This window comes from Trichinella spiralis (genome assembly GCF_000181795.1).
Source record: "Trichinella spiralis strain ISS 195 chromosome Unknown Scfld8, whole genome shotgun sequence".
NCBI classification, from domain to species: domain Eukaryota; kingdom Metazoa; phylum Nematoda; class Enoplea; order Trichinellida; family Trichinellidae; genus Trichinella; species Trichinella spiralis.
Window position 1 is genome coordinate 4,660 of NW_003526947.1, and position 23,621 is coordinate 28,280.

The following is a 23,621-nucleotide window of genomic DNA, read 5'->3' on the forward strand; positions in this document are numbered from 1 at the left end:
AGCTGATCTGTTGATGTGCATTCAATTTTACATTTGACTGCTATGAGTGAAGCATGGAATTTGGCAAGAATTACTATGCACTAATCCATTATTTACCGTTTAATTAACTACAGGGAATGTTTTCGGCCAAAATCGTATGCACTAACCAAGTTCGACTGTATTTTATATGAAATGTATGAACGTCAATCAGGATTTTTCATACAAACAGCAAACCTCTTCAACATGTATAAAAAATATATATGGATGTTTGTTTCGTAATGAAGGAAACTTTGTAAATATTAAAGTAAAATTCTTAGATTGTAAACAAGAAAGATTTAAATAGAACACTCCCAGTAAAATCAAGAAATTAATCAGATGCTAACAATTTAGTAGTTGTCACTCCTTGGTTTAGCTTGAAAGCTGCAACTGTGAACAATTTGTCAATTGCGCATTTTCTCTTTGTATTAAAATCGCCTTTACCAACATATGTGATGTGACGAGAAACGCGAACAATATTTGACAAAGGCATATGCGAGAAATCAAGCGTAAAATTAAGTGAAATTGCGAGCTAACGCGTAACGTTAGCATTAGTGCCATTTGTAACCCGGAAATTAAAAGTGTTGCTACAACATTCCAGATTTTTCAAACAGATTATTCAGTATTCTGACATTACACCCGGAAGTTAACATCCAATCTTGATAAATTTCAACAGGCAACAAATTTATGTACAAAAAATGGGAGCAGATTTATATATCAGGAGGGAAATCGGTAATAGACCAAAGAAGAAACAAGGAAGAAGATAAAAATGCCCCTCGCCACCGCTTATTTATATTAGTTTTTTATTTCATTGTATTGCATTATTTAGTTTTTTCCACTTTCGTTGTTTCCACTTTGTTAATGTCGTTCACTGTTGTTTTTTAATGTTGTTGTTAGTGCTGTTGGCTAGTGCAAAATAAAAATCACTATTTAACTTATTTTTTGTATTGTTTTTTTTCTGAATGATTACTATCACATTTGATATAACGTCACGTTGGTACAATAAAATATAGAATAATGATAAAAATTATTTTCAAAAATACTGATAATGAAAAAGTATAGACTACACCACAAATAATATATTTAAATAAACAAAATTTCAATAAATGACGAAACTTCAATTCAAACAGACAATAAAATCTTGGAACAATAAATATTTCCATTTTTTATGTTACGTCACTACTATTAAAGTTACGTAATCCTAAATGGAATATTTGAACCAATGAAATTAAAAAATATTACAGCTAATCACAAGGGAAAGATTTGAATCAATGAGCAATTAGACAAGGAAAACCAATACGACAAAGACTTTACGGACTAATAAGATAGCGTGGTCAACGACCAATAATAAAATAGCGAGGACAACGACCAATAAATGAAAAGTGGGACCGAATGGGAACAAAATTGAGCCCAAGTGGGACCAAACCGTTTAGTATTAAATGATTATTTTTTCTAATGGCAGTTTTGCATAAAATGTTGGCACACTATGAATTTAGGTTGCTATGTAGGAAATGCCTATAAAAAATCTTAAGCCTCTCTTGCGGTAAATTCTCAAAAGTAGAATCGATATTTCTATCTAGTTTCTAAGAGCACGCAGATGTTGTCCGTACCGGCATATCCGCAAAAACAGATGGAGAATTAATCAATTTGTCTGAAGATTCTTCGTTTAAAATCAGTTTTGATTGTAAAAGATTAGTACAGTTTTGGCTGTCAGTTGAAAATCCATGTCCAACTTTTTCCACAAAAGCATTAAAAGTGCTGCTTCCTTTTAGTACTTCTTCATGCATGTTCGAAATATCATCTTCATGAATGATTGGAATTAACCCTAATCCGGGCACCTGTCTACATATGACATACATATGTTTGGAACAATGCAGTGATTTAAATAAATATAATTAGCCTTTTCCATTCCAAAACTTCTGATAAATTTTTATGTTCTTTCTCCTCAGCTAAAGCTTTTGATTTGTGACGTTTTTAATCGATTGTTTCATGTTTATTGTTCATATTCCGGGCACCTGTCATACAGACGCAAAACACTTTCTCTTATAATGATTCTATTGAAATAATCCATATGCTAATAGACAGTAAAATGCTCTGAGGTTACCACATTGATAATTTCCAAATGTGGTCCATGTTCCTGTGCTTCATAGAATCTGGGATAAAGTTTCAGGAGATAATATTCAGTAGTGAAACAGCGGGCGAACCCCAAAGATAAATACGAAATGCTTCATGAGTGTCTGTTTTAGACCTTCTTGACATTTGTCTAGAAGTCACCGTTATTATCTGAATATGTGACAAAAACAGTCAGTTGTGTATGGCAGTTTTAAGAAATAAGTGAACAATATCCGTTATGCAGCTATTTATTTCTAAAGACAATCAGTAGTAGTGAAATTGTGATTGCCACTTTTGCATTTTACCATACGTATTGTTCATTTGACAACTGGACCAGAAAAGATCAACTGGATATGTGACGCGGAGAATGGTTATGCTCTAAAATATTTGTTATGTGCTGGCAGAAGTCGTGAAGAACGTCAAATTGTTCTTGCAAGCACTAATGTTGGGCAATTGGCACAACCATTTGTGAACTCTAACAGAAACGTTTTTATGGACCGTTATTTTACATCATATTCCACTGTGCAACATCTTTTTTAGCATGATCTTACAGCTATTCGTACAGTGTTTGCACATCGCCGTGATGTTCTAGCATGTTTGCGTAAAGCAGCACGACGTGATCCTTACTCGACATTAGCTGTTTATGAGCACAACAAAAATGTAATCATGATCAATTATGTTCCAAGGAGAAATTGTTTTCCTCATAATTTCATGTCACGCAAAGTTCAAAATAGATAACCAGTGAGGGTGTGACAAAAGACCAAACATCATAAATGACTATAATCTTGGCAAGGGACGCGCGGATTGCAAGGATACAAGAATCAAAGATTTTTGCTACAAAAGAAAAACCAACAGATACACCTCATCGTTGGCGTGTACATCAACAACATATTCATACTGATGGGACAAAGGCAAAGTTATCAGAAGACAAAGAAGCGTTTTATGAGCTAGCGTTCAAGCACAGCTAGCCAAATAACACATCGAAATGAGGTATCAAAATCAAAAACTATGCACAAACTAAACATGGCTTGATCCACTACGGACTGCCTTGAAATCACAAATGTTACAAATATCAGTTATAAAACGACAAAATCCATCAAGACGCTGAGAGCAAGGATAAAAATTAACGTGAAACCGCTGCCATTCAAGTAAAAAAATATATGTAGCAGCCATCAAATCACTAAAATATTGTGTAGAGCTTGGATTAAATAAAATAAATAATCTTTTTGTAAAGTTATTACTAGTTCTTAAAAAATAATCCGTTTAATGTAATGTACAGGGATTATACGCAGCTGCAACACATTTACTTTTTCACAGTGACGACGCAGTCATCTCCACAAGATCATCATCTTCTGTAAGTTCATTTGATTTGATCAGTTCACTAAATTTGATTCTATTTTTTATATTATTACTTGATAAATACTATTTTATGATTTTATGCTTATATTTTTGATTGACAAGTATAGTTCGATTTCACTGACCTTCAGCAGCTGCTGCACAATATATATGAAGAACGGTCGCAGAACCAAAAGTCTGTTGGTCTGTTAGACCCTTGACAGTCATTCCGCAAACCAACCGCTCATTTACAGCAGCCTATTTTGAATTCATTTTTGTTTATTCTTCTTATGAGAAGCGATTGATTAGCCTCTGAGTTGAGTAAGTTTCTATCATTACTGTTATGGAGTAGAATCTCAAGAGTGAAAACCTTATACTCAACCTCCAGATCTACTGTATACATACACAGTAAATTCTAAAAATATTATGTAGCGATTTCCGGATTTTGTTTGTATGATCTTCGCTTGATATTGGAAGATAAACAATTAAATTCAGCTTTCGCATTTATGTTCACCGTCTTTCTGAAAGAAACAATATGTGAATGGTCATCAAAATACTGTAAAAGAAACTACATTTTCTATTTAACCTGATTGTTTCAAAATTAGTCACCCCATCAAAAATCCGGGTATAGTCAAATCTGCGAGTTGTAAGCCCGTGAATTTCAAGGGGCGACTGCACTAATTTTTGATGGTTCCTTTGGGTAGTTACGAACTAAATTTTATCGTTGCCTTCCATCGGTAATAAACCTTGAACGCAATTCACTGAACTCAAACACAAAATCAAGCGAAAACGAGTCAGATGCTTTTGAATTTCATTTTAAATACCTTTTGCAACATTTGGTTTTCATTCCCCATTTTATCCACAATTTAAGATCAATCTGTGATATTCGTTGCGGCACTAACGCCTTTTGTTGATGTTGACAGATTATTAATCACACACAAATGGCGCACAAATACCAACATCACAGAGTGCGATGTCTACTGCAGAGTGAATTTGGAGCAGCATTAACAGCTTTTTTGTTTGGTGTTGTTTATCGCTTTTATCCGCTTTCAATGTGCTTTACATTTATCCACCCGAGTTCATAAATATTGTTCAAAAGAAATGTCAGCTAACAGTTGCTTTCACTCGTCATATAAATTACCTTCTTAGCTCACAATTAAATAAGATTTATGCCTAAGGTTCTTCTCTGTTTGACAGATACTGTCCTGATGAAGGCTAGCTAAAGGCTATTCAGGTGATGGGAGTGGTGATTGCTGATTGTTAGCATCGAATATTTTCTCATTTCGGCTGTAGCGTTCTTTGAAAATGTTTTTCGTTTGCAAAAGAATTTAATCTTTCCAATCTTTCTTTCGCTCCTGTTCAACAGTATTATTGTTTTTATTCTTATGTTTTACTTAAATGAAAAATGAGATCTGGACTTTTGTTTAAAATATAAATTTGTGGTTATACATTTTGTGTAAATTGTATTAACCGTTTACTGGCCGAATTAGGTTCCCCTTGCGTAAGGGCTATAATATTTAAAAAATGGCTTAATAAGAAGGATCTAAGGTACTTGTGTTAATGCCACCTCATTCTGATTGAAACAATGTACATTGGCACTTGGGCTTAACAATTTTACCAATAATTCAATATTAAAGGTTTCATACTTCACGTCACATTGTAGATAATATAAAGTTATTTCTACAGTAGAAACATATTGATAAAATTATGCTAAGCCATGATAAGACGGAAAACAATTTCAGTGTAGCCTTTTTCTGCACTGAACACATTCATTTCTGCAGTTTCTTTGGCAAACTGCACATCGTCCTTGGGCACATGATTGGAAGTAGTGCCCGTACGAAGTCCGGAGTCTTATTGGTAAGTGTGACCGTGGCCCTGGGTGGTTTCTTACGAATGGTCTTGCGTGCAATAAATGGCTGGTGATTTCCCGGCGGAACTGTAAATGTGACAGCCGGTCATTGGTTGCTGTATGTAGCTCCATGTGCAATTTCCAAGCTGCCACTATGGCCATATTCAACGCATAGGAAAATAAATTCCACCACCATTTTCTTGATCTGAATTTCGGTCGATAACTAGATAACACTTTGTCCATCACATTCACACCACCCATATATTTGTTGTACTGCCGTATGATGTTTGGCTCTGTTATATCGACATGTTTCTTCTCAGCTTTCGAATATCTTTTTACAGTTTTAACCGGAAAATGTGTATGATAATTGGATGCAATAGTTACTGCAGCGTTGTCATTCCATCGGCACACATACATTTCTCCATCACATGCATGTTCGAAATATCCTCGGCATTTTTTCATTATTACTTCCGGCTTCATAAGGGGGCAGTTGCGTATTCTGGCATTTCGAATTGTACCCGTAGCCTTTATTCGTCGTCACGTCGTCTTCATTCACAATTCGATCGCTATCCACGGTAACGTCTACCTCACCACAGACATCTAGTGGCATCACTTCATCTAAATCGTCTTCCTCAATATGCTCCTCATCAGTCAGGTTTCCATCTTCACAGGGTGGTAACTGACAAACTTCTGCATTGATTTGGTCTTCTGGGGGTAAGGTCTCTAAATAGTCTATAGCGTTTTCCAACGTGAGAAATCTCGAAGCCATCACCAACTCAAATAACGACAACTTTACAGAATGGCAGTAGGGCTGTAGCCTAAATGGGAACTGAGACAACTGAGCCGACAGCTGTAAACAGGCCTTGCATCATTTGGCCAAAGTTGACCGAAACTTGGATACAGCTGTCTCCAACAACAACCAAATAATGAGAAAGATGGAACAAATGAATGTGTCAGTTGTTAGAACAGAGATGTAGATCTCACCATTAATGTTAGCTGTGACCAAAAAACAACCTCGAGCTGTACTTATACTCAAAGAGGATTTGGTGTGGAATACGTTATTTTTATTCATGCCAAGCGCCAATGTTCCCATTTGGGAACATCAAACTTTCCCACCATCCCGTCAGCTGCCACATAGTTATAAAATAATAAAATAATATTTATTTGATAGACAGCATCTTCTTCTTCATTCCATGTTAATTATATGCAGCTGACACCAATTTTTTAAATAAAAATCTAACTGAGAGCGAGACAGGTTAAAAAAGTCGAAAATTAGCATATTTTGGGGTCCATTATCTCAGGAAAGCGTGGGTGTAGATTAGCAGAATGGAACTATAAAATAAAACTCAACAATATCTAAACAACAAAAAAAAATTGGGTGTGTTAACCTTCTCCTCACAGAGATATTTGGCCTCAAATATCATGTTCTCAAAAGGGAACATTGGCATCTAAACGGTTAAGTTCGTTTTTCAATATCAAAAGTAAACCGACTACTCTGTTGACTAAATATTCAAGTTGCAATTCTCTCATTACGATGATAACCAAATGATAATCAAAAAGAATCTGTTGGATTTCGAAAACTTTTTACCAAAAATAACTGAAAGAAAAACAAAATTATTTTTCATCTCAAGTTCACTTCATCATAAGTAGGAACGTTATCTTCTTCTAACACTGCATATTTTCTTCCAAAATATGATCATTGTTAATTATCATCGTCGGCAGGCATGAAGCATATACTGATCTTTCATTTGCCGCCCTAACTTTCATTCCCATTGTTGAGAGTAAATAGTATCATGGGGTTCACTGTCTTGGTCACATAATGAATCCATTTGAGAAAGCGTCTGTAGGAAGTATTGTAAAAATTCCAGACCACAAATATCCTTGTTTGAATTTGTGCCTTGTGCATATATATCAAAAAGTATTTGGTGCTGTATCCATTGGCATTACATTGTATCAATATTCTGTGAAATTTTTTTCAGATGTAGCGTATCTGCAGCATGCATTGAACTGAAAACGCTTTTGGCTAGCTAAGGGGAAATTCAACTGCAGCACATGTTTGTTGGTGTAGTGAAATTTCAAAAAATTCTGCGTGATGAATTTTGATCTTGTACATGATAATCGTTGCATAGCTTCCTTCATTGTTAAACCAGTTAATAAGGCTAGCTTTGCTGTCATCGTAAAATGTCATTACGTGTCGAATTATGAAAACCATGAATGACTCAGATAAACATGCTTATTTAACATCTCTTGGTTCAGTTATCTCTAATTTACGCTGTTCATTTGTTGCTTCTATATTTTTTGTAGAATGATGCAATTCGATAATAAAGATATTCAATTTGTAAAGAACAAGATCGTCAGTTTTATTTTTCTTCAATTTACTTCTCAGTGTTCATCACTAGCTTGTGCTATTTTCTGTCTCATAGGTTTGAAATCTTTTCAAATGATGGGCATAAATAATGATGAATTTTAATCTGTATCTCAAAGAACCAAGATAAGTTAATATACAAAGGGAGATGCTACACGCGCAAGCGCACAAGTCATAATGATAAATAATGATTATGAACATAGATAAAAAGAATGGCTTAAAGTAGTACATTATTATTGTAATATTTTTTAAATTTAAAGATTAGTGGGTGGCCGTGGCGCATTTTATTTGCAAATGCAGGAATTCACTTTTCCCATATTTATTCATTATTATTTTACTGCCTGTCTTTTTCCATAATATATATTGTAATATAGTTCAGATTTGAGATACGGGAAATCGGTACCGGACAAAAGCGGACTATCCTGTTCTATTAAATAACAATTTAAATTTTTAATGCCGAAATTGCATGGCACATTTGTTTCTTTTGCTGCGTTTAATTTATAGCCCATAATTTCATTTCCTTATACCCTTAAAACAGTCGATATCTTTTAATGTTTGATGGTGCTGAACTGCACTACGACGTCTCTAATAAGTATTTTTGCCTTTCTGTATTGCGACCAAAAGTAAAAAATGGCGAGCTCCATCGCGATCAACAGAAACGGCAAAGGTAGTTTTTATTTGTTGGCATATTATCCTTTTCCTTATCGTCCCACTATTCATTTCTGTTCAGAATTTGGTCTGCGTCGAGAGGTGCTGATGTGTTGTATAGTTACCTTGCACTGATCTCACCGGCACGGCATTCGGATATTTCTACTGTGTTGGCGAAGCACAGATCACTGCTTAGATATATAGATCGGAAAAATATACAGTCAGTATTAATTTTCGTTGTTTTCTACCAAATGTTTCAGGTCTTCATATACATATATATATATATATATATATATATATACATATATGTATGTATGTATGTATGCGTGTATATAAATTATTTACACATGCACACAAATTTTCGTTTTTATTTCTGTTGAGTGTGTTGAAAACATGGTGATACATAATTTTAAAAGTATTTAATTAAAAGAATATTTAATAAATATCATAAACATATTGAATTTGTATTTAAATGTCCTGCAAAATCCTACGTTTCGAATGGTATTTTTAGAAGCGTGCATTAACCTATCACTCTGCTAACGTTCGTGTTGATTTATCACCACAGCTGCCGTTGTTTCTTGCGGCAAAAAATAAACAATTGATATTGTTATTATTATTATTGAATATGAGAGCAATAGTCAATTATTTAGGTGGGTTCTAGTTCGTGGAAGAGGGAAGTCGTTGTATCAGTTTGCTCGTATATGCCTGTTGTTTGATTGTATATTTAATAAAATCTACTCACAATTATCAGATACAAAGCGAGATTTGTAAAATTCAGATCTGGCGTAAAAGAAGACAGTTAGCTGCAGAATTTAATTGTCAATAATCAAGTGCAGTACGATTGCCCTTCGAGTCTACTACATGTTCAACTATTTTTTTGTATTGTTGCGGAACATGCCACATTAGGAAGAACTTTCCATTTAAATATATTGAAAATCTCCAATTCTGTTGTAATCCCAATTGTGTAAAACTAATCAAACGGTACTTGGAAAATAATAGAAGAATACAAAATAAAAAGCAATAATCAATTAATCCTCAAATAAAACAGATTGTTTATCAATAGCTATTTAATAAATAAATGAAAGATTTCTGTATATGAATTCATACTTATGAATTTTTATGAGTCTCTATGACAATGACTCTATGAGACATTGAGAAGCTTAATTTTTATTGATGATAACAACAAAAAATTCAGGGAGATTTTATTCTGATTTTAATAGCAAAACACACCCCTTGAATCAATATTATTCATTCGACTCACAGGCAAAAGTATTTCCTCCTGTGATACTTTTCAATTCATCTTTTCTCTTCGGTGAGGCTTATTATTTCACTTTGCTCACACTATTATTAGAGCTTTAATGAGTCTCATACACTTTGACATGTGTGGAAGCTGTTTTGAAATACCCCGTCTTATTATGGGATTCGAACACACATAGCTTCTGCAGAAGACATGCACTAATCCGCATGACTAGCACGCATACAATTTGAAAGTGAACGATGCTAATATATATAGTTTAGTTCATATTATTTTTGGTGTGCTAAAAAAAGCAATAAAAATAATAATAATTACTATTATCGCTTTTAATATTTTAACACATTTGCCTGTTTTTTTAACTTTTTATTGTTCTTCTTTCTGTAAAGCACACTAATAGGAACATCAGAAACTGTGTTTGTTCATTATTTGAAACTACTGTTGAATTTAATGTTTTAATAATGTCATGACTTTTTTGCTTTTTCCAAGCACTGCTGTCATCGGCGTCAATCAAATAGCAACGTTCATAATTTACCATCGCATTTCACAATCCAATATTTGTATAATTAAAATAACGGTATAGTTATGATATGTAAATTCCAAGAATTGCATGATTATTGTAAATAGGTTATCTGCCGCATTTCTATAGCAAACTAAATTTCAGTAAATACGGCGGTGATTGAAGATCAATATAATGTACATTTAAAAACTAAGTGTATTTTTTGTGGTGGAGGTGATATTTTAATTTCAATAAAATAAAAGTCTTATGTTATTTTGTTCTGACTACAAAATCCAAAATGAGATATTTACAAGGTTTGGTAAATTGTTGTATTGGATTACACAATCTTCAACCATGCAGCACAATTGGAATGTGTTCATTTAAATAACAATTCAAGTTTATAATGCTGAATTTGCATGGCACATTTGTCTCTTTCTCTACGTTTAATTTATAGCCCATAATAATATTTCAGTAAAACACAAACAAACAATTATTATTATTTATTTCGATAAAGAATTAAATATATAAAAGAAAATTAAATGTGACATCTATAAAGAAATAAATGATCTTTAAAATGTGAATATAACAAAAAAATAGGTGGAGTTAAAGAATCATCAGACACTAGTTAGAGATGAATTATTTGCAGCATAACATCCTTTGGTGGTACATTGCAGTTCTCTCTGGAAATTATCACTGGCTTCATTTGCACCATTATTCTATTCAACGGTGGATCTCTTCTCACAGCAACAATCTTCTTACACGCCATTTGTTGCGCATTACGGCCACAGAGATATTCGCCACTTGGAACTTTGGAATAAAATCGAAGTGGAACCGATTTGAAACAGCCGATATCTTTTAATACTTGATTCTGCCGTATTTCCCTACGACGTCTCCAATCGGTATTTTTCGCCTTTCTGTACAGCAAAATTAAGTAGAAAATGGCGACCACCATCGCGATCCATTGGATCACTGCTGCCATCCTAATCACATACTGAAACCGTTTTACGAACTCGCAATTGAACATTCGAGAATCAAGCATTCTGAAAGAGAACGAAAATTACAAAATTTTACCCTCTAAATTGTTCACTTACTTGACGTCAGAGGAGCGTCCTGTTCGTCAAAAAAGGCAAAACTGATTGCAAATCCCGTCAATCGCTGCTTATATATAGCTAGAGTTTAATGTACTTTAAACGTTTTTTGTTTTAAATTTGATCAATGAAGCTTTTTGTTTAAATTTACCTCCAATGTTTATATATTTTAAATTTACTCTAAATTAACCCTTTGATGAATTGTTGGGGTGTAGCACACCCCAGGCGGTTTTGTTTTCGATGCAGTTTGTCAATTTTTATTTTTATAGTCTGAAGCTTTGTGACCTCTCTTTTGAAACAATAAGATATGTTTTGAAAAGAAATGCAATACTGCAGATATTTTTGTTCGGTCTATGGAACATCGTAAATTTGAAAAATACATTGCTGGATTCTTGGGGTGTGGCATATCTCACTTTACAATGACACGTGTAAAAAGCTTGAATTATGTTCAATTATTATGAAAATTGTTTTATAATAAACGTAGATCAACAGATTTATTAAGCCAATTTTGTCGGATTTTCAGCTAGAAGAGACTTAAAATTTTTTCAAATAATGAAATTTTAATCAAAATACATAAAAATAAATAAATAATACACACTGAAATCCAAAAAATGTGGAATATTGATTTCCTGCTCAACACTTTTCCATTTGTTTACGTTAAAACTATAGAAAGGGTTTAGAATAGCGTAGTCGTTTTGCAACTAAAAAAATGACTATAAACCTGAGTTTTGCATCAAAATGTGCAGAATAACACGTTACACTCAAGTCTGTAATTTGTTTTACGAATTTTACAAAACTAAGTCGACACGAAGAAAAAAACTGAAAAAATGACGATTTTTTAACGTTAATTTTGTTGCATTTTTTGCCATATATATATTTTTGCCATATTTAGCCATATATATATACATTTTTGCCATGTACAGCATTCTTCGTACTATCAAATAAAACAAAAATCATAAAAATTGAACATACTTCCAGCTTTTTACACGTGTTTTTCTAAAGTAGGGTGTATTACACCCCAACCCACCTCCAACAACGTACCTAACGCCAACAATCCATCAAAAGGTTTAGTTGCCGTTCCTTTACAATTTCCATTTGCAACCTTTGAACTTGTATTTCAATGATAAAGAAAAGTTGAATATTGGAGATCAAAAGCAGCGCTCATGATTTAGCTGATCTGCTGCATTTTCTACCCAACAACAGAACGCTAAATAAAATTGGTTTTCCGTTTAAGTTTGCTCCATCACGGGTGCCTATTATCCTTCTCATCTCAGCTCCAATTTGCATATGCTCTGCGATCATATAATAATCATTGCTGATTATCCACATTGGCCAGCATAAAAAGCTTTGCTTACTTTCAAAAAGAAAGAAACTTTGTAAAGATTAAAATGTTCTGATTAGAAACAAGAAAGATTTTTTTTACAAAATCTATATATTTAAGTAAATTTGTTTCTTTTTATTATTAACATGAAATTTCAGATGTATACCTTTTAACTCAAGCTAATTATTCGATATTCCTTTGAACAGTTCCTTGAAGATTGATGTGCATAACTCTGGAACCGCCTTCCTACTGGTTGTTTTGCATTACACTTTATTGTTTGCTTTTTTTCCTTTTTCGCCTTTTGTTACTATCTATCGTTTACTGCTGATGTGTTGTTGAATAGTGAAAAATGAAAATTATTATTCTACTTATTCCGCTGCATTTGTTGAGCTGTTGCCATCTCATCTGTTACAACTTCATTATGGTACAACAGTAAAATACAGAATAATGATAAATATTGTTTTTGAAAATACTGATTACTGAGAAGTATGAGCTTCACAGCAAGTAATATATTAAAAAAGCAAAATTTCCATGAATGAGAACAATTCGTAAATTTTGATGAAAATTAATTTAATAAAATAATAAACTCTGAAAATAATGAAAAGTTACACTACTGAAGTTACGTCACTAATATTAAAGTTACGTAATGGTAAATGGAAATATTTGGACCAATCATGAAATAAAAAAGCTAATCAAAACAGAAAAATTTGAATCAATGAACAGTTAGATAACAAAAACCAATCTGACTACGTCATAAATGTCCAATGAGAAGCCGACTTCAACAACCAGTAAGAAAACGCGGTGACAATTTTTCCCGAAATCCAGCATCCCAATGACGATGACGTCTGTGACGAGATCGATGACGACGACGATGTCTTGATCGGCTGCGACTGCGGCTTCCACTATGATGAGATCTTGAACGGTGGTGCACTCGACGAGATTTGGACTTTTCACCCTTTTCGCCATGACCATTCCTCCTTGAATAGGACGAATATTTTTCTTCCTCTCCTGTATTTCTTCTCCTACGTGCAGTAGATTTGACAATTTTCTCTGCAAATGCATGCAACAATAATAGAATTCAAACAAACGGAAAACTCAATTAACTTACTGCTTTCAAAATTATCAACAGCTGCTTCTTGATCAACAGTTTGCTTTAATTTCAATTCGTCGACCACGGTCGCGTCCACTACATTAGCAACATTTGCTAATTTCATTTCTCGCAGCTGACGCAATCGATCCAAAATCTCTTCCGCTTCTGCCCAGTCCATCTGTTCAGTCAGAAAAAAACAAGCAAACAATCAAACATTGAACTGCAAAACCAATAGTCATACATATTTTTGCCTGTACAAGCCCAAAATGCGAAAACAAATATCGTAAATTTCTCGATCCGATGCATTAAATAATCGCCACCAAGGCTTCTCCAACGGCATTGGAATTGAGTACGCACGTGCCGCCATGTAAACACAAGCACAAGCGATTGTTTCCGGTGCGTAACGCAAAAACACGTCCGATCGTAGACTGTCGTTCATAAAGTTCCTGAATAATCCAATAAATAATCAATCAACCAAGTCAAATTGCATATATGATAATTATTCAAGTATAAAAATTCCATTAATTAAAAATACAAAAAAAAATATCTGCAAATGTTCCTGAAAATATAAATTCAACAAACAGTGCAAACAATAACGTAAACGTAACTTAACTTGAAATATTAACTCAACAAAAAATGAATAAATCATACCATGCTTTCTGCAGCACAGACAAGTTGTCCAAAGTGTTCAACGCTTTCAAAAAGACATAAATCAGCTTAAACACATTTTAAACAGTTCACAATAAACATTATTTATAATGCGTAAATCAACAAATTTCTTTTACCTTGTGAGGATGCTTCACATGGACACAAAATCCAAGTTCCTTCAAAATCCGACGTTCTGCTTTGATTACTTCATTTTTCAGAAAAACATAACGATGATCTAAAGCGCACGGCAAAATCCTACAAAAAAGTTTCACAAATACCACGACAAAACAAGTTAAAAGCATTAATAACACGTTGAAGCACAAAATGGCACTTAAAACTGATGGCAATACTGCACATTAAATCACATCCTACTTCCGTTGACAATTCTAAAAATCATGAATAAATATAAAAAATTTTGAAATCTAACAACCATTAAAAATAATAATCGTATAAAAGATGTCCAAAAGTTCCGGCTGGTAAAACTTTTGTCTTAATCATTTTCTGGCAATTCTGAGCTTACCAAAATTTTGCTGAAGTAACCATGCATAGTTGTCATCACTGTCAAAATGCCAACGTGAAACTTCAATCTTGCGAAGGAAGCGATTCAATTAGTGTCGATCAAAGATGCTCTTTCATTCCAAAAGACTTCAAAACAAACATTTTTGAAAGTTTTGTAAAATCTCAAACGTTTACAGCTAATTACGGAACAATTGAAAACAAAAATGTAACTTTAAATTTAATCAATCTTAAATGATCGTGTCAATTTGTCAGTTAAGGCTAAAAGCAATGAAAATACAAAACATTTAAAAACTATAAAAAACATTACTTGAAATAAAAACACTATTAAAATTCAAAAATGAATAAAAATAAAACCTTGATTTCCAAATATTAATTTTCTAAAAATAAAACAAAAAAAGCAAAATACATTCGAATTGATTCAAGCTAATAAAAAAACTACCATAAATTTCCAAAATTCCACGTCAATATGTGTAGGCTATAAAAAAATTATTAAAACGTCAAACGGAAGTAAAATGCGATAAAACGTACAGCATACGAACCATCAGCTCTGGTTCTATAAAACGTTTTGTGTTTAAAAATTTCCTAATAATTAATCAGGCCGGTCTGTAACTGCACCAGCCGTGTGTATGTGTGGTCGCACAGGTTGAAAGTACAGCCGATCACATCATGCGGACACACCGCGTTGCTGATGTACATGCGGATAGTCCGAACAATTGGACATGCTTGACAGCCGCGCCGAACACTTCTAGCGGCTAGAGAACAAAAATTACATTACTCAGTGCTTCAACATACCTTAGATTGCTATGGATATTGAATAATTACAGCAATGCTAAAAGCAACAATGATATCGCAAATCAACTATTCGATTCATAGAGATAATCACGCAGACTGACAAGTTTCTTTATTTCCAAGAGACCAGAAAATCACTAATCAAGAAATGAGAAATCTCATCGCTTACCTAACTTCATTCACACTAATGCAGGAAACTAAACTCAATTCTTTACCATATCAAAAGGACATGTTAATTAGTAATAATCGAGTGCAAACCATTCCAACACCCTCATATGATTAATTCAACCAAAATACATCAAAATAGATACTTATTTATGCACGGAATAAAGAACTCAACACGACAGCACTTATTATGCAGATATTTAAGAAAACTAAAAAATAAAAAAATTTTGGACGCAACAAACAAAAAGTCATCATACAGGGAAAAATTGACCCAACAAAAAACTAAAACAATTCCTTGAGGCTCAAATATGAAGGCAGATGAGAAATAAATAAGTTCATCAACAAAAAAGAAAAGAACTCACTTGTTTTCCGATAGTAATCCTTGTTTAATCATACGTCGCTGCTTCAACTGATGAAACACATTGATTACATCACGGATACGACGAGGAGATTCTTCAATTTTGCTCGCCAGATAAATACATGCCATACAAACGTACTTGAACAAATAAAAACAATAAAACATAAAACAATAAACGTAACATAAATGCTCACATCAAAAGTACACCGAAGAAAGGAACGGGCATAAAAGAATCTGTGAAAAATAATCTGACCCGTAGCTGCAGCCACCTAAAAGCAATATTTGAGAAGGCAAAAAAAACACTTACTGAAATCTCACCTGAGGTAAACGTAAAAGAATTGAAGCACGTTGGATGAGGTCGCAGCCACAGAAACGAATAGCACGTTCCGTTTCATAGTCCATTCCGTCGGCTAACGATGGCGGATTGCTAAGAATTTCCGCAGGAAGAATTGGATTTTCCAACGTGATCGACACGCCTGAGTACAGCCTGGGAAGATTGAAATACGCTGCACTTACTTCCTTATCCGTATAATCATATGCGACTGCACTTTGTTTAGACATCGTCAACTGATACCACTTACAACGAACAAGGAACTGAACAACAAACCTACAGTAAGCATGTTAACCTACTTATTTATAATTACTGTAAAATAATTACTGATAGAATTCTAACAATATAGATTATTTTGAGCAGTTAATTATAAACTTTCACATTTTATATAAAATAATTATTTAATTTAAAATAATATTTTCTGAATTATTTATTCTTTACAAATGGAGTAATTTAAGTATTATTATCGCAAGGCAAACAGAAAATGGCTTTGTAAATTTGTAAACTGTAAGCAGTAACAGAAAAAAGAACTGTTGATCCATTTAAAAACAATAAAATTTTACAAAATACAACTACTCAAATGCATATTTGAGTACAGTTATAAGAATGATGTTTGTTCCGCCAATTCTTGAGGAACAACCTTCTGATGTTCAGGTAATAGACTGTATGCATGGATGATCGCGGCTACTCAAGTTCTGGCGAGAGTGCCAACCAGGGAAACACAAATGCTCCGTAAATAGATTTATTTCTTAAGTTCACAACTCCACCAACAACACCAGATACAAGCACAGCATGCTATGGGCTATTGCACTTTCTCCCTACGAACTACATTGAAATCATTTTACACTGCATTGCTGCGCCCATTCATATAGGTCGAGGAGGCCCGTCCAAGGTCGAATCTTGACTGTGCATCAGGTGGTTTGCGCAACACAGCAAAGCCCGATACTCTGTTAAAAGAACAGAAAATCACACAACACGACAGGCAACATGAAGCCCCCATTTCTGCCCTTCAATATAGACAGTTGTGGAGGAACAGGCATCTATGATCCATGAGTTGGGACCGTGGTTCTGAAACAGCCGTGCGCCAGACGATCGACAGAAGAACAATTGGAGCAGATTTATGACATATACGTATCGCGCGGCTGGGTCTCCCTGGCTCTATATAAATTAGCCAACATCGAAAAAAAGTAGTGGTCAACAGAAGCTGAAGAGAGCGTAGTGGAGGACTTTTCGAAAGAACCAACGAAGATTTTAACGAAGAGACTGCATTTTTTACCTTTGTTTGTTCATCCTCGATAACCGTAATTGTTTGCATACGGCTATTACCGACGCTGGACTGTTTACCGTAGAAAGTAACAGTTCAGTGAAACGCGCAAATTTCGCCAACGTTGAATCTAGCGCGAAGACCTACAGTCAGCTACTGAACCTGACAGTCGGAATTGCAAGCACTCTGCTGCTACAATTATCATTATATTAAGGCTCAACTGCTCCACGTATGTTTGCATTTGCGAGGTAAATTTTAAATTTAAGCAAAAATGGCAAAGCCATGTCATTAGCAAATTGAAATATTTCAGAAATATGCTTCAATTACACAAATTCTCTAGCCATTTAGAATGAAGCGATTCAACAAGCCCTCGAAAATCCAACTTTGCTTGGATGATTCTGATTGAACAGGAACAACATTTACTGCACTTTCTTCTGTAACGACCCGCTCTCCCGGGCGGGCTCATTCCTCGCCTCATAAGGGTTGCTGCCACAGTCATCACCGAATGACGACGCGCCGGTGTTGACCTGTGGGTTCATCTCCGCGTCTATATCGTCCGTCCGGTTACTACCGGCCCTGCCGTCCCTTTTCCCTAATTCACGCTTTGTTGGAAACATTCTCGCACTCAAAGCACAGATCAAGAATACAGTATTTATTCGCAATAACAACAACGACCACCACCGTATTTAGCAAACGCCAGACACCAGACTCTCGCTGCTAATAATAATCCGTTCCACCGTACTCCTTCCTGATCTTCAAGTACCGGTCGGCTTACGGTAGCTTCGTTCTTCTTCCTCCTCTTCGTTATTTAGAGAAGCACAGCAGTTGTTAGTTGTCAGCCTGCGTCTGCTACACTTCATTCTGCTACTCGCTATGCTGCTGAACGGCCGTCGTGGTGATGTTGCTCTAACTTTATCACTCTGCTCTGTGGCGTCTGCTTCTGGGACTGTCTTTTATTGATCGACATAATTTAATTATTCCAAAGCCATGAAACGAAAAGAACTACAGTCTATTGCTGATCTTCAGAAGCAGTACGCAAGATATTGTAAACTTCCTTTCTCCTGCTTGCCGCAAGTGGTTCTGTAGTCCAGGTAGTACCATTTCTGGATACACAACGACTGCCAGTATGGGAAGTTTCTCCGCCTGATTCGTCCGAACTACTGTCACAAAATCATACAGTATGATGTCTTCATCATCTGATATTATCTCTGTTTCAAACTCTGACAAAAAATCGTAGACATTCAAGACTGAAATGTCTGTTAACAACAGAACTTTTTGTGATTGTCTGCTCGCTGAAGAGTTGCATGCGATTGATCAATAATTGGATAATGTGAAAAGCAAATAAAAATATGTTTACTGTCTTTTGCAACTTTCGTCTCCATTTGTCTTTGTATCAGCAGTTGAAGATCAACTTGTGATATTCTTTGTGGCACCAATGCCTTTGTTGATTTTGAAAGAAGAAAATTGATCACGCACAAATGCTAACATCAAAGTATGGAATATCCACTGCGAAGTGAATTTGAAGCCGTTTTAACAGCTTTTCTGCTTCGTGTTATCCATTCCTTTCTTTCCGCTTTCAAAAGCTTTACTTTTTCCTATCTGAGTGCGTAAATACTGTTTCAGAGTGTCAACAAACAGTTGTTTCCGCCCGTCAGATAAATTACGTTTTACTTAGCAATTATATAAGATTTATGCATGAAATGCTTTTCTGTTTGTCAGAAATTGTTCTGATGAGTAGCTGTTGAAAATATCTGACGGCAAACAGCGTCAAGCAAACAAAAATACTTATAACAGTTTATTATACCAGGAAGTAACAACTAATACACGAGAAATGAGACAGACTGAAAGTATACGAGTGACCTTCAGGCATGAAGTCTCTAGTTCGTAGTAACGTCGCATGCTCGTTAGTCGCTCTTATATATGTGATCAATTACTAGTTACTCTATGCAAATAATGAACGACTCAATATTTGCATAGCGTTTAGAGGAGATCCGTAGGCTCTATTTCAACAGTAGCTAAAGGTGATTTTAATACAATGGGAAAATCAACTAGTGATAAATTGTCCCCAGCTGCAGTTTTGAGTTAAAACTAGGACTGGCGAATGGTAAATGGGCTATAGTCTGGGCTGTTTTGTGAAAACGGCGAAAAACGTTTTTCAAAATGTTTTTCTTTTTGATTGTTGCATTTTCATATTGACAAAGTTTTCCCAAATATGGGGCGCTTCATTATTAAATTCCCTTATATGGACATAAATAATCACATTTCCCAATTATTATAACACTGTTTTTGTTTTATAACGGAACTACATCATTATTACTTTTATCATCTAAAAAATCTCAAAGAAATGATGGGGAAAAGAGCGCAAGGAAATTCACGCTAAACACACAGCTGTTTGAAAATTTTTTAGAATGGAACTTAAAAATGACTAAAAAATGGACTGTATGAGTTAGTTATCTGTAGATAATTCAAAACCAATTTATGAAATAGAATTCAATTTTATTCAGTTGGAGAAAAAAGCGATAGTGAGTAAGCGGCTAAGGAGCAGTCAAGAGTTGGATTAGATAGCTTATATCTCGAAATAACTCTTATTTTGAATTCCATTTTAAATACCATTCTGTAACAACATTTATTTTCCATTTGTCATTTTATCAACAATTCAAGATCAACTTGTGATATTCTTTGTGGCACCAATGCCTTTGTTGATTTTGAAAGAAGAAAATTGATCCAAAATGCTTTACATTTATCCGCCCGCGTTCATAAATACTGTTCAAAAGAAATGTCAGCTAACAGTTGCTTTCACTCATCATATAAATTACCTTCTTAGCTAACAATTAAATAAGATTTACGCCTAAGGTTTTTTTCTGTTTGTCAGATATTGTACTAATTAAGGCTAGTTGAAAGCTATTCAAGTACAAAGGGAAAACGTAAAATTGATAAATTGTCCACATCTGCAGTTTTCAGCTGAAACTGGGAGTGGTGATTGTTGAATGTTAGCATCAAAATACTTTTCTGATTTTGCCTGCCTGTTCTCTGAAAATATTTTTGGCTTGCAAAAAAAATTAATCATTCCAATCTTTCTTTCGCTCCTATTCACAAGAGTTCTTGTTTTTTTTCTTATGTTTCATTTAAATAAAAAATAAAATCTGGAATTCTGTTTAAAATAAGCATCGGTGATTATACATTTTGTGTAAACTGTATTAAATTTGTTTTTCAATATCTAAAGTAAAACCGACTACTGGGTTGATTAAACATTAAAGTTGCAATTCTTGTATTACGATGGTTCAACATTCCAGATCAAAAAGGATATGTTGGATTTCGAAATCATTTTACCAAACAAAACTGAAAGCAAAGAAAGTTATTTATCATCTCAAGTTCACTCCATTATGGGTGTATCTATTATCTTGCTCTAGCAACTCATCTGCGCTGCCAAAATATAATCATTGCGGATTATCATCGTCGACAGGCATGAAGCATACATTGATCTTTCATTTACCGCCATAACTTTCATTCCCATTATTAAGCGTGAATGGTAATTGGACACTATCATGAGGTTCATTGCCTGGGTCAAACAGTAAGTTGTTCATTTGAGAAAGCGTCTGCAGCATTGTGAAAAATGCAGACCACCAAAAGCACTGCTTGAATTTGTCTAGTAGTACATTTATATGGCATCATAATGGTTAGAAATATTGAAATGCCAGCTTCTGTAAGGTAACGTAAAATTTTGAGGAGTATTCAGTACAGTATGCACTGATTTCACATTATATCGATGATCTGTGAAAAATTTCTCAGATATAGTGTAGCCGCTACACAGGTTGAACTGAAAATGCTTATGCCCAGCTTAGGGGAAATTTAACTGCAGCACATGTTTGTTGGTCTAGTAAAATTTTAGAAAATCCTTCCTGCTGAATGTTGACCTGACTCGTGATAATTGCTGTACATCTTTCTTCATTGTCAAGCTAGCGAACAAGACTAGCTCTGTTACCATCGTAAAAAGTCATTACATGTCAAATTATGAAAACAAAAAATGACTTAGATAAACACGTTTACTTAACATCTCTTTGTTCAGTTATCTCTTTTTCAGTCTGTTCATTTGTTGCTTCTGTATTTTTGTAGAATAATGCAATTGGATAATAAAGATATTTAATTTGTAAAGAACAAGACTGTCAATTACATTTTTCTTTAATTCACTTCTCAGTGCTCATCACTAGCTTGTGAGATATCTTTCGAATGATGGAAATAAATAATAATGAAATTCAATTTGCATCTCAAAGAATCAACATAAGCTAATACACAAAAGGGAACAGCTGCACGCTGAAGTGCACAGATCATACTGATAAATACGAGTTGTGAATAAAGATACAAATGATGGCTTAATGTAGCACATTATTATTGCGATATTACAGGCAATCCATTTTTTTCAATACAAAGATTAGTTGCTCGCCGTGGCAAAATGTCTCCAAATTTAGAAATGGACTTATTGTACTGCCCATCTTTGCTCATGGTATATATTGCAATAAAGTTCAGATTTGTTGTAAAATGAAAGATTATATATTATATATCTGTCTAGTTCAGAAGCCTTATGGTAAACAGAAAAGTTGCTGTGGAAAACAACCTGTTGATCAGCATAAACCTGAAGAAGTAAAATGCAAAAGCAAACTTACAAGAATAAAATTGAGCAATGAGATAATGTTTTGTTATCAGTGAAATGTAAAATGGTTTGGGAACTGCTTCTGTACTGAAAGTAAAACAGAACGTTCAAAGTCCATAATTATACATTTGGGAGCAAGTCCGGGAATTATTTCTTTCAAAGCACTGAACATGCTTAGATAAGTGTTAGACGTCTGTTATAGGCAGCAAAGCGTAGGCCATAGGAAGAAATGAATCTTCTCTCCTGCAGTCCATGGCAAAAAGTTGGGCAAATAATGTTGTAACTGCGCTAAACGTGCCATCAATTGCCAACCCCTCAGAATCAAAAATAACAATGATCAGTATGCAGATCAGTCACTCGTGCACCGCATCTACCAAGTGGAATTTTCCCCCGTCATTTAGATACTTGTATTCTTCCGGAATGACGAGGTCTAAATTTATTTCATTAATTTTATTATTTAATTGAATTTCATTAAATGGGATCAACTTCAAAAGTTTCGCAAAATAACTTAAATTTTTAAGCATCAGCTTCTACTTCAGTTTTTAATCTTTTAAAAAAACTCATTGTGAAAGTAGCAGTTAGCTCGCATTTGTTTAAAATTTTCAAAAAATTTCTAACTTCACCTAGAGCTTTACAATGATTACTTTATTGATTTTCATTTTCAAATTATAAATATTGTTCATACGCTTTAGTAGTTAAAATTTTGTAACACTCAAAGCAGATAAATGCTAATTTTCAATGCTAATTCAAATTATTGTTTTTATATATCTTCACTTATAAAAGCATCATACAGACAACAGTATCACATATCATATACGCTGAACAGCTAAAATGAAACTTCACAACACACATTTTAACATTTTAATTTAATAAGAGATCATCATCATCATCAAATGATCAACATTTTAGAAAAATGACTACTTTAAAAAATATCCTGCCTTACTATGTTTTGAAAATATTCTTGTATAATACATCTATTTTACGAAATAATCACAAAATACTCTGATATGTTTTTATTAGATTTATTATTATTTGTTATTTTATCATCTTGATATAAATTCAAAGGTAATCAACCATAGTAAAATATTAGAGAACATTTTGAGATGACACTAAAGCTGTAATTGAGATGCACGTTAGAAAACTAAAATTGAAAACGAAAAATACATTAATATATGAAAAAGGTTTTGAAATGAAAAATTTAAAACAATAACTCACGATAAATTTTTGATACAATTTATAGAAGAGATAAATGAAACAAAACATCCTGTGAAATGGGATCAACGTGATGAATTGAAACTGAGATGATGGAATTTTGCTAACAGAAA

At 34.0% G+C, this 23,621-nt stretch overlaps 10 protein-coding genes across 10 annotated transcripts; 2 read left to right on the forward strand and 8 right to left on the reverse strand.

Moving 5' to 3' along the window:
• Window positions 1-3,144: 3,144 nt before the first annotated feature.
• On the reverse strand, window positions 3,145-3,690 carry Tsp_11686 (conserved hypothetical protein). The gene is made up of 3 exons (XM_003372647.1): window positions 3,605-3,690; window positions 3,449-3,508; window positions 3,145-3,325 (listed from the first exon to the last, which is right to left on the reverse strand). The coding sequence occupies exons 1-3, from the start codon at window positions 3,688-3,690 to the stop codon at window positions 3,145-3,147; spliced, it is 327 nt and encodes a 108-aa protein (XP_003372695.1).
• A 1,510-nt stretch (window positions 3,691-5,200) lies between these two features.
• Window positions 5,201-6,080, reverse strand: Tsp_11687 (conserved hypothetical protein). Its single transcript, XM_003372648.1, has 2 exons — window positions 5,830-6,080; window positions 5,201-5,516 (listed from the first exon to the last, which is right to left on the reverse strand). The coding sequence occupies exons 1-2, from the start codon at window positions 6,078-6,080 to the stop codon at window positions 5,201-5,203; spliced, it is 567 nt and encodes a 188-aa protein (XP_003372696.1).
• A 2,147-nt stretch (window positions 6,081-8,227) lies between these two features.
• Tsp_11688 (hypothetical protein) lies at window positions 8,228-9,095 on the forward strand. Its single transcript, XM_003372649.1, has 4 exons — window positions 8,228-8,343; window positions 8,407-8,548; window positions 8,836-8,930; window positions 8,975-9,095. Exons 1-4 carry the CDS (start codon window positions 8,228-8,230, stop codon window positions 9,093-9,095), a joined length of 474 nt encoding a protein of 157 aa, XP_003372697.1.
• Window positions 9,096-10,700: 1,605 nt separating this feature from the next.
• Window positions 10,701-11,569, reverse strand: Tsp_11689 (cardiotoxin-5). The gene is made up of 3 exons (XM_003372650.1): window positions 11,544-11,569; window positions 11,354-11,452; window positions 10,701-11,115 (listed from the first exon to the last, which is right to left on the reverse strand). Exons 1-3 carry the CDS (start codon window positions 11,567-11,569, stop codon window positions 10,701-10,703), a joined length of 540 nt encoding a protein of 179 aa, XP_003372698.1.
• A 303-nt stretch (window positions 11,570-11,872) lies between these two features.
• Tsp_11690 (conserved hypothetical protein) lies at window positions 11,873-12,469 on the forward strand. Its single transcript, XM_003372651.1, has 3 exons — window positions 11,873-11,888; window positions 12,142-12,275; window positions 12,311-12,469. The coding sequence occupies exons 1-3, from the start codon at window positions 11,873-11,875 to the stop codon at window positions 12,467-12,469; spliced, it is 309 nt and encodes a 102-aa protein (XP_003372699.1).
• A 738-nt stretch (window positions 12,470-13,207) lies between these two features.
• Window positions 13,208-13,752, reverse strand: Tsp_11691 (conserved hypothetical protein). The gene is made up of 2 exons (XM_003372652.1): window positions 13,573-13,752; window positions 13,208-13,534 (listed from the first exon to the last, which is right to left on the reverse strand). Exons 1-2 carry the CDS (start codon window positions 13,750-13,752, stop codon window positions 13,208-13,210), a joined length of 507 nt encoding a protein of 168 aa, XP_003372700.1.
• Window positions 13,753-13,809: 57 nt separating this feature from the next.
• Tsp_11692 (cyclin-L2) lies at window positions 13,810-16,614 on the reverse strand. The gene is made up of 9 exons (XM_003372653.1): window positions 16,372-16,614; window positions 16,092-16,191; window positions 15,352-15,493; window positions 15,238-15,294; window positions 15,096-15,118; window positions 14,512-14,608; window positions 14,360-14,477; window positions 14,247-14,290; window positions 13,810-14,020 (listed from the first exon to the last, which is right to left on the reverse strand). Exons 1-9 carry the CDS (start codon window positions 16,612-16,614, stop codon window positions 13,810-13,812), a joined length of 1,035 nt encoding a protein of 344 aa, XP_003372701.1.
• A 611-nt stretch (window positions 16,615-17,225) lies between these two features.
• Tsp_11693 (hypothetical protein) lies at window positions 17,226-17,699 on the reverse strand. Its single transcript, XM_003372654.1, has 3 exons — window positions 17,661-17,699; window positions 17,355-17,542; window positions 17,226-17,331 (listed from the first exon to the last, which is right to left on the reverse strand). The coding sequence occupies exons 1-3, from the start codon at window positions 17,697-17,699 to the stop codon at window positions 17,226-17,228; spliced, it is 333 nt and encodes a 110-aa protein (XP_003372702.1).
• A 704-nt stretch (window positions 17,700-18,403) lies between these two features.
• On the reverse strand, window positions 18,404-19,030 carry Tsp_11694 (conserved hypothetical protein). Its single transcript, XM_003372655.1, has 3 exons — window positions 18,921-19,030; window positions 18,700-18,808; window positions 18,404-18,598 (listed from the first exon to the last, which is right to left on the reverse strand). The coding sequence occupies exons 1-3, from the start codon at window positions 19,028-19,030 to the stop codon at window positions 18,404-18,406; spliced, it is 414 nt and encodes a 137-aa protein (XP_003372703.1).
• Window positions 19,031-20,553: 1,523 nt separating this feature from the next.
• Tsp_11695 (conserved hypothetical protein) lies at window positions 20,554-21,253 on the reverse strand. The gene is made up of 2 exons (XM_003372656.1): window positions 21,142-21,253; window positions 20,554-20,678 (listed from the first exon to the last, which is right to left on the reverse strand). The coding sequence occupies exons 1-2, from the start codon at window positions 21,251-21,253 to the stop codon at window positions 20,554-20,556; spliced, it is 237 nt and encodes a 78-aa protein (XP_003372704.1).
• Window positions 21,254-23,621: the final 2,368 nt, after the last annotated feature.